Source organism: Drosophila elegans, unplaced genomic scaffold (assembly GCF_018152505.1).
Source record: "Drosophila elegans isolate 14027-0461.03 unplaced genomic scaffold, ASM1815250v1 contig_149, whole genome shotgun sequence".
Classification (NCBI taxonomy): Eukaryota; Metazoa; Arthropoda; class Insecta; order Diptera; family Drosophilidae; genus Drosophila; species Drosophila elegans.
Genome location: NW_024545513.1, coordinates 4,190,466 through 4,200,787, shown reverse-complemented (window position 1 = coordinate 4,200,787; position 10,322 = coordinate 4,190,466). Strand labels below are relative to the sequence as shown.

Here is a 10,322-nt window from a genome sequence, read left to right as displayed (position 1 = left end):
ATTACTTTTGATTTGATTTCGTTTGTTTGCCTGTTTTTGGCTCCGTTTTTAACCTGCGATTGTTGCTTTTTACCTTTCGTTGGCTACTTCGATTTTCGTGCACTTCCTTGTTGATCGCTACCGCTCCCACACTCTCACACCAGCACACACACTTTCTTTCGCATTCGTGCGAATAAGAAATTCTTTGTGTGCTTATCATAGATAGAAAGCAAAGCGAAAATATGTTCCATGGGGTGGACCGGATGGGATCTGTATCGAGGGAATTATAATACAACTCACTGACACCTGTTGCTGTGGAAATAATTGCCAAAATCTTTATTTTATACCTAAATATGAATTCAAATTGATGTAATTACAGATTTTAAGGTTGAGCTGGTCAATTAAAACTTTTATATTTGAAAAATTAAATTTTTTTTACACTGATGCTATGTAAAATATCCATATTCAAAAATGAAGCCAAATTTGGTATAGAAGTTCAAAATATAAGCTTTGGCTCTGCAGAAATAGGCTAATCGGCTTTAAAAATTACTCATACGCCCCGTGGATTGCAAAGTTAAAATTATCCAACGTTATGTATTTCATACCGCCCTAGGTCCACCCCAACCTTCCATACACATTAACAACAAAGATCCGCGGTTCTTTCTTTTTGCCAGCACTCGTGCTGTCCCGCTCGCACTTTGCACGCATGTTGACCTTGACTGTGACTTTCATAAAATTGGTCGTCGCTGTTTTTGCTGTTGTTGACGCTCTTGAGCTGTGCCATTGTTGTTGCTGTTGGTCTTTTCTTTAGTCGCTTATGAACTTAATTCGCTTCTTTGAATATGTATATGGAGCATATTGGAGAATAAAAAAAAAACAAAAAACTTTAAATGTACACGCACCGATTCCGTTAGTTCGCTGGTTATGACTTATGACTACTCGATTTCATCAACATTTTTCTCAGTCTTTTGCATTATTTATATTTCCTACCCAATAAAAAATCTCATGATATATGTATTTGTGAACATATAATCATGTGTATGTAAATATGTAATTGGAAGGCTCTGATTAATGTTTCAGCAACAAAAAAAAGGTTGCTAGGTGGATGGGTCAAATTTTTTTATTCTGAAAAAGATTCTGAAAAAAAAACAAAATATAGATAAAATTAAAAAATTATTCAGTTAAAAACCAAAAAACACCGTCAGAATTTTTCTTTCCTATTTTCAAATTTGTTAAAAATATAATACAAAATGTGGGAATAGCCTTTATAATAACGTTGCAAGCCATTATGTAATTTGTACAATTTCATTGCAATTTGACGCACATAATTTTGAAATATTATTTGTAATGGTTGTAGGGAAAAAAAATTTATCAATATCCATTGAGTAAATTTGTTGTCCTGGAATTAATATAATGATTGTTATCTATCGCCGTGTTTAATATGCCAAAGAATCCATCGATTATGATCTGTAAAGAGAAAAACATAATTATCAATATCCATTTATTAAAATAAACGTTATTAAACTATTAAAAAATTATTTCAACATTTTTCTTTATGTAAAAATACTAATATGTTACTATAAGAATATGGAAGTATATCAGTAATCCTGTCGGAATTATATAAAATAAATATAATTTTCAAAGAATTAAGTAGTGAGAACTACAAATTGTGTTCCATTTTCAGTATTTTTTTATTGCTTATCACTGTTTAAAAAACGTTTTCTAGTCTTTTGTCACTTGCTAATTGTTAGCATACTCACACACTTTATTTTCCACACTATCTCGCAAACAAAAAAAACACACAACCACCAATATTTCGGTAAGCTTGAAAGTCAAAGCCAAAAAAAAAGAGATTTCTGTTGTGCGCTTTCTATGCGAAAGTTCACTGAACCAAAAGCCAAAAAAAAAAAAAACGGAAAAAAGGTGGCAAAGCGAAATGGCTAATAAGCTGGAACTGGCTAGAGCGAGAGGGCTAGCGAGTGGGTGGTGTTGGCCAAGAGAGGCGGATTGGCCTACGCATTTGCGGAGCGGAGCATCAATTTCGAGTTCAATGTCAAACCACAAAAACGACAACGTCGCTGCCTCTGCCGACGACACATACAAAGACGAAGGAGTGGGGGAAGTGCGGGGGTGGCACGTCAAAAAAGAGCGCTTAATTTCGCCCTTTTCGTCAGCAGGCACAACAAACCACCAGAATCCGAGAAGTGAATTATAATTCCGAAAGCCGTCTAGAAATTTTAAAATTTTCTAATTTTATTTTAATTAATTTGAAAGGTGTTAAGAAACGATCCAAAAATACAAAGATTTTTAGAGATTGATGCCGCTCTGAATGTTTAGAGATGTTTCTTTTTTTTTAAATTGAATTACTTTATGAAAAGGTAATGGATTAGCAGTGCTGTTTTCAAGTAATTTTTCACCTTTTGAAAAAAATGAAAGGAGGTGCATCACTAAAATTTCAAGAAAATCCATCCAAATTGACCGATAAACGTTTAAGGTCGTACTTTAAGATATCTAAATCACAAATCTTGAAAAATTTAGAGATTTAAACTAATAACCTTTCGAGGTATGATTTTGCGAAAAATGATTTCTGTTAGAAAAGTTATCGGCTTTAAAGTGCGGCTTTTATGTCGTTTTTCTGCAAAGCCATATTTTTTAAGTATAAAAGCGGGATGCGAGAAGTTTAAAATGTCAGTATAATTAAGGAAATATTTAACGCACTAGCGTTTCTGTATATTTGCGCGTGGAACTTAAATTGAAAAGCGGATCGGGAAAGGTGGCGCTGTGGAATGTATCTTGCAGATTGTGGACTGTGGGCAGCGCTGCCAGCATCGACGCCGACGTTAACATTGTCCGGAGGGCGTTAAACTTCACGGTCATGGCTTTTTCCTTCTTATTATCCCTCCTCTTGCCCCGCTCGGTCGCCCTTTCCCCACTTCTCCTCCAACCGCACTCTCTTTCCCCTGTTTTCTCTCCCTTTCGCTCTGCGTGTGATTGATTGTGACGCATTGCTGACCACTACGCACTCTCCTAGATTCTCCGCCCACTCCTCCTTAACCCCCCTTCCTACACTGCTATCTTCTTCTTATTCTCTCATTCTCTCCCATTCTCTTCATCTACTCTGCCTCTCCCACACTTGGTTAAGAAGGCGAATGACCGATAAAAGCTAACCACGCGCCAACCATCCGACTGATAAACCAGACGACAGCAAAAAGTGAAGAAAATATGAGGAACAAGGGAGGCGGAAGGGGGCGGAAGAAAGAGAAGGGGGAGGAGCAGGACAAGAAGTGTTAAAGGCCTAGAGGAATCAGATACAAAAAGTTGCTGTTGGCTAGTGTGAAATTCAAAAGATTACGAACAGGCAAATTGAGCTGGGCATTACCTAATTTAAGTTCTTCCGCAAACGGTATAGAATCAATTCAAAAGTAAACTCTCTCCCAAAAATTGTCAAGAAAACATGATTTTTGCATAATTGGTACTATCTAAAATCAAATAAATCGTATTCGACTTAGTGAGCCCTATAAATAGTATTTTTCAAAATCAGCCCTAAACATTTGGGAAATACTTATACTGGGATGTAAAAATAAAGAAACAACTCAATAGTAAGCTCTGTTGTATAAATCATTTAGCTAAAAATTGTGAAATAAACATATTTTGTTTGCATATTGGAACTACTCAAAAAAGGTATTCGACTTAGTGAGCCAACACTTTAGAACCTAATCTTAAATAATCCTACATAATTCTAAAACTATTATTTTGGGGCTTAATACAAACTGATACTTTTGCATCTCTACATGGTATTAAATGTTTTTTTATTGAATCCTACATTTTTGGGCGAAAGTTCAACTGTATTGCTTTTGGTCCTGTCAAACGATAATGTTTAAACTGAATGTATTTAAAAACCAAGTTTTGACAAACGAAAAATACCAATACAAGGAGTATCCCAAGCGTGGAAAAAGGCTGAGCTTGGGATCCGTAATATTTAGTTTGCATTGGATTGGCTCGGGACCAGAAAAGAGCGGAGCAAAGCAGAGCAGAGCAGAGCAGAGCAGACCTGGACTCGGACTCGAACCCGGACCCGGACCCGGACCCGGACCCGTCGAGCATTCAACCCTAACCTCAGACAATGTTGAACTATGCAGAGTGCATCGGCAGCAGCCCTACATTTCGCTTCCCCTAAATAAAAAACGAATAAATGGGAATACAAAAGACTGCGGCAACAATGGAGAAGGAGGGAGGAGGGGCTGGGGGGTTGTTGCCGAAGGAAAAGGAAGCACAGCGGCAATCGGGAATGCCCTGTTGCCACATTACGTCACGAAGGAGCGACAAAGGGGGCGACGAGGGCGCGGAAGGAAAGGCCAACGACCAGCACACATTTCAGGCCGCAAAAAGTGTGCAGGGGTAAAGGGGGTGTAAGGGGCATGCGGGGTAAATAGGGAGCACACAGCACAGAGACCCTCGTCAACAGACAAGGGCCGGTCCCAAACGGGAGCGAGCGAGACAGACAGCGAGTTCAACAACCTTCGGCGACCCTGAGAAGAGGTCAGCAACCCCTACGTATACGTAATACGTGTCTTGCGTGCCTGTGTGTCTGTATGTGTGAGTGTAGGACCTAAAGAGAGAATTCTCTCTTCGACAAACACACGGAAGAAGGGAAGGTGAACATTAGGGTGGTCTTTTTGGTCTAAAACTATTCTCGATTATTTAAATGTTTTGAAATACCCATTTAATAAATCAAGTGCGTCAGGCAAGTCTACTTATTAGCATTGAATATTTTGTCAGGGTTTGTTTTTTGGAGTTGGCAAAAAAAAATATTTTCCATATTCCGTATTTTAAAAACAATTCCGACAAAGTAGAGGTAAATTTAAAATAAAAGATTCAATTCTTAAATAGCTATTCGCCACACAGGTCCACCCTAATGACGGGCAAAAACAGAACGAGAGGGCTATAGGGAAGTAGAACGAGATAGAGACAGGCAGATGGGGAGCGATTGGAGAAGCAGCTTCTGCTTGGGGGTAGGCAAACTTTGGATGCGTTTGCGTTTGTTTTTTGCCGGTCGTTGCCCGAGAGCATTGGCGTCCGACGTCACCGTCCGACGCCGGCGTTCCAACTTCGGGGTCGTTGGTGGTCGTTATCCTATATACCGAGAAAAATCTATTTTTATTTGCATGCGCCCGGTTGCCTTTGCGCCTTTGCCTTTACATTTTTGTTTTGCCGTTTATTTTCCGTCTCGTTTTAGGGGTTTTTTGTATGGGACAGGGCGAGGGTGGCGGGTATATCCCACAGGATGAACCTGCCCTCGCCCAACTGTTGTTGCACCTGCCTTTGGGGTTGGGGCTTGCAACAGGGTTACGCCATCGAGCTATTGGGGTTCATTGAAAAAATCCAATGACATTTCGAAAATATATAAATTAAGTAGAGTAGAAGTTACAATTTTTCAATCCAATTAACTCCCAGAGTAGACCTTGTAGCTTAAGCTACATAGAAAAGTCATAGGAAAGACTAAGTATCTTTTTTTAGAAATCCAAGAATTACAAATAGTTGTTGTCGACAGACAATTAGATTAATTTTGCTTGACATAAATACGAGAGATCCCTACATGTACCTTCGCCTTAAAACTATAAATATTGTGGTTTAAAATTTTAGTTTTTAGCGAAATTTAAAACTTTTCGTTATTCTTAAAAATCTTTTAGTGGCAAATCTTTGGAGTTGTAGTCCCTCTTTCTTCTTAAATTATTTTTCTAGCTGTCTGCGATCGCCAGACTTTGCAGTTAATTTTGTTTTCTTTTTGCCACTGACTCTTCTTCGTTCTCCATTTATTCCTCTTCGTTTCGTATTTCTAGTGATGCCTAGCCCCTCTGCATTGCGTTACATATTCTTCCGCATTTTTGCAGTTGCAACAGAGGTGAAGTGGGTGCCCGGTATAGTGAACACGTAGCAGCCTCGGGTGATGACTGTAGCGATTGGTCATTCAAACGTAGGCTTTTGCTAAAGCAACATTTATTGTAAATGATCTTAGCACATTACGATTTTTGCATTTTTTTTTTTAGTGTTAATTAGAGAAAGTTGTTTTTAGGTTATTACCATTGAGAGAGTGAACTGTACTAAAGGAATGACGAAGACACTTGGAGATAGAATTCCAAGCAATGACCCGAGTTTGTCGTGGGGAGGAGAAAGCAGGTGCTTAGGTTGTCAAAGTGGGCGTTGTAATAACAACAATGAGGGACATCCCTCGTCTAGGAGAAAGCAAGCATAAACAAAGCAAACAAAGTTAAAACAAGTTTTTTAAAAACCTCTAAACTTCTTATCAAAACTTTATAAGGAAAATCCAAAAAATATATATTTATACCCTATACCTTTATCGAGCTGAATTCCAAAAATACAAGTAAAAAAATAATAAATCACAACAAATCCTCAAACTCGAACACCACATCAAAACAAAAAAGAAGAAAACAGAATTGCATGTGTGGTGCGCCCATGAAACGTACTTTGTTGACCTTTCTGTCTCTGCACATATATCTATAAACATATATACATATGTATATCGTTGGGGTTAATGAAACCGATTGACACAATTTAGCGAAACTGCTAAGAAATCCAGTTTTTCCCCCTAAGTTTTAAATACGCGTAAAATCTAACAAAACGTCCCTACATTGTAATGTTATACATGTTTTTTACATTTCTACATTCCCAAAATTACATCAACTATGTTAACTAACATAAGCCGTACTGTACTAAAATTTTAGCTGGCGCCACCAGTGTTTGATAAAAAACACATAGATGGCGCTGCTGGTTGCGGCACTTGCTTAATTCCAAGTCAAGACAGCAACCAACAAGTTCTGAGCACTTTCCAAATATTTATAAATATTTAAAATAACAAATAAAATTAAAATCGAAAAAACTACAATAAATTATATTTGCATCTTTCTTACAGCCACCAACATTTTGCGCTTTTGCAAAGAAAACGTGTCAATGAAAAAATTGACAGCTTTGATATAAACTTTATAAAACCATCAAATCTGATCGTGCTCAGATCGACTATAAATCCAACCACAAACCCAAACGGTCGAACTAAAGATCGATTCAAGACAAGCAGCAACATCAAAATCAAAAATTCGAAAAGCGGGAGTAACGAGCGGTAAGTTTTAAGAATCTTTTACTTTGATTTAATAAATATTCCAAGAAGAAAGTTCACACGGAGTTGGGCTTGGTATTAAAACCAAGCTTGAGCTTAGAATTAGGTACATCTTCTTAAATGTACATTGTTATAAGAGAGTAAACTACATACGAATTAAAAAAAATGTTCAAAATCTGTCTGTTTCAAATCTTTGTAGTTTCTAAAGGCTTTTGTTTTTAACCGAACTTACCTGACATTCGATGGAGTGTGATTGAATTGGCAAGCTGGCAGATCTTGATGTTGTGTTGTGTCTTGATTTTAATCTTGTTCAGGCGGCAAATATCCTAAGATGCGATTTTTGAGGGTGTGGTACATGCTCTTTGTTGCTAAGGTTGGGATAAACCACAGCCTGTTCTTCTGCTTGCGCTGTGGGTGGTAATTTATAAAAAAACAAAGATCGAAATCAGATATTGCTTAAACAAACCATGCCATATAACGAATATATTTAGATTTTTATGCGTAAATCGATGATATTGTTGTCAGATTTAAATAAAATTAAGTCTAAAAGTATAGTCAAATAAATTGATAAACTCCGTTTCCTATTGCTCCTATGGGAGCTATGTAATATAGTCGTCTAATCCGGCCAGTTCCGAATTATATACTATATATATGCAATATAAACCCTTATGGGAGAGTTTTATCCAGATAGCTTTAAAACTGTGAGACTAGATTGCGTAGGCGGATAAACGGACGGACAGACATGGCCAGCTCGATCCTGATTATTTGATTATTTTCAAGGTGTACTGGAAAAAGCAGGGATACCTTAATGGGATAAGCCCAACCATAAGCACTTACCCAGTTGAACTGCTCCACGTGGGTATAATCTTTTCCGACGGTCAATATGTAGATGCGAACGGCTTGAACGAACCCAAATAGCCCCTGGACCATCAAAAGCATTAGCTCGATTGTGAACAAGAGCTGTATGGCGTGGATTAAGTAGATCAGAACGCGCAGCGTGTTGAAGGTGTCGGCCATGGTGAACACATGGTCTTTATAGGCCACCCAAGTCTCCTTTGCGAAACGGCCAAATCCGACCAGCAAGCTTATCACATAGGGCAAAATACCGATCCACATTGCATTAAGATTAACGGGCATCTTCACCAATGATCCATCAGCCCTGGGCACCACAAGGTTGTTGCGATTCGGACGCGCAGTGCTGAGCACGCAGTAGAATGCTACTATTGCATTAAGGATGGAACTGATCAGGGCCACACACACGTTGCCCGCAAAGGTCAGGGTCAGGCGCCGGAACTTTAGGAACTTAAATATTTGTATCTGCTGCCACTGCTCGTTGAACTCTATGTGCGTGTTCAGCTTCATGATGCTGGGCACCAGGATGTAGGCCAAAAAGAGTCCGATCTTCACGCGTTTGCTGGCGCTGGTGGTCTTGTATTGGTCGGCCATCTGGTGGAAGTAGTCTTCCATGGTGGGCTCATCCGGCGGCACAATGGGGCGCAAGGCCCTATGGTCGCCACTCTGGTGGCGGCGATGAAGCGACCAGAGCGACGGGGAAGTGGAGCTGGACCGCTCGGTGCGGGCCGTGTCGCCTGATCCGTCTTGCTCCTCCTGACCGGGTCCAGTTGGCTGCTGTATGTTGCTTCGGCGAAGGATAGGCATCTTTTCTGCTGCTGCTGAATAACATAACATAATAAAAGGTTTAGAATCTGTGCCAACAGCCTTCGTTAGACGGAGCAAACAAACTTGTGCGCACTGGACCAAAATCAGGATGTCTTCTTTTGGAGTGAATTGATTATTACTATCTAAGGCTGACAGAGAACGTTAGTCCTCGAAAGCTAGTTACAGCCTTTAGTGGAAACGATTTAATAATTAAACGAATACCTTTTAAATATAAAAGTCTGGTGTGGAATATAAAAATGACGATTGATCTTTATAGGATTGCTTGACATAGAGGTGGAGAAACATCGATGTTCCCAAAATTTGTAAAAACATCGATGCACCGATATTTCTCCACCTTTAGCTTGACATTAGACGTCACTTTTAGTATTGCCACCAATAATAGTTAAATTTTTCACAATATCAAACATACGAATTGACTTTCCTGTCTGTTTTTTTTCTCTTTCCGTGTAGCCTCATAAATATGCAATGTTAGGGGGCTAGACTCCAAGGGGTGGGTGGGAAGTGCACCCCAGTGTGTGGTGCTCCCTGTCGCCGCCCCTTCAAGCACACTCCAAAGTCCGTGACTTCGCGGGGACGTCATTTCGCATCCCTTTTCCGCACTCAACTTTTATGTAAGGCCACCCCACACCCGGCAATACCACCCACTGCACCACCCACTAGGGGCTGCTGTCCTTCAGTTTGCGAGTGCAACGAACGCTGCCCTTTAACCTACATAACACACATACCTGAGGGGTTTCCGTTCTGTGCTTTTCGGTTCGGCTGGGAATTATCCTTTTTTACTGTTTTTATTTTCTGGAGAGAGAGAGATCGAGGTCTGGGTATATCGGATGTTGGTTCCAACTGAACTGAAGTATGTGTCGGACAGTGACACTAAGGCCAAACTAAACTCATGGCTAACTAGACGGATTGGATTGTGGCCAAATTCTATTAACATGGCTATAGTGATTCGTTTTTTGGCATTTACCTAAAGGGCAGAAGACAGCTGTTTTAATTTAGTAGTGCTCAAATTGGATTGGGTTTTCGATTATCGGAGTTTAAAGCTAAGAACAATATAATCTTTTATCAAATTAATTTTTCGAGTTTGATTTTTTTTGTATATTATATTAATTTTGAAATCATATAGACTCTCCCAAGAAATACAATAATTTAATATACATACATCTAGTGTCTCAACTTACTTGGACTTGGGAAAGTTCCAGTTTGGAAATTTTGACTAAATGCCCTTTAATTAAAACACACACACATACATACATATACAACTGTCGGGATCTGCATGTGCCTATTACGCCATCGAAAGCAACAACAACTGCAACAACAAATAGCAACAACTTCAGCGACGGCGGCGACTGAAATATCTTCATGTTCATCGTCGCGTCGCTGTCGCCATATTGAATGGGGGGCAACGGGAGGTATGTGGTGGGTAGGGGAGTGGGTAGAAAGGGGGGTTGGGTGGTGGGCGCCATCGTCTAGTGTTTGCCGTAGCTTCTATTTACATTTGGAGGCTCTGCCAGCTGCAGCGCTGCCGCCGCCG

General features: G+C 39.6%; 1 protein-coding gene across 2 annotated transcripts; it reads right to left on the bottom strand.

Annotated features, from left to right (window-relative positions):
- Positions 1-1,230: 1,230 nt before the first annotated feature.
- LOC108136259 lies at positions 1,231-9,654 on the bottom strand. 2 transcript variants are annotated; one of them, XM_017257316.2, is made up of 4 exons: positions 9,517-9,654; positions 7,949-8,781; positions 7,344-7,519; positions 1,231-1,446 (listed from the first exon to the last, which is right to left on the bottom strand). In XM_017257316.2, exons 2-3 carry the CDS (start codon positions 8,768-8,770, stop codon positions 7,412-7,414), a joined length of 930 nt encoding a protein of 309 aa, XP_017112805.1. In that variant the 5' UTR covers positions 8,771-8,781; positions 9,517-9,654; the 3' UTR covers positions 1,231-1,446; positions 7,344-7,411. The 2 variants fall into 2 exon arrangements, with proteins under 2 accessions (XP_017112805.1, XP_017112804.1); XM_017257315.2 differs by having other exon boundaries at positions 7,949-8,784; positions 9,517-9,653.
- Between the last annotated feature and the right edge of the window lie 668 nt (positions 9,655-10,322).

Coding starts and splice junctions, on each gene's coding strand:
- LOC108136259 (XM_017257316.2), bottom strand. CDS start 8,770: ATGCCTATCCTTCGCCGAAGCAACATACAGCAGCCAACTGGACCCGGT. Junction 7,520..7,948: donor ACGTGGAGCAGTTCAACTGG/GTAAGTGCTTAT, acceptor TACCACCCACAG/CGCAAGCAGAAGAACAGGCT.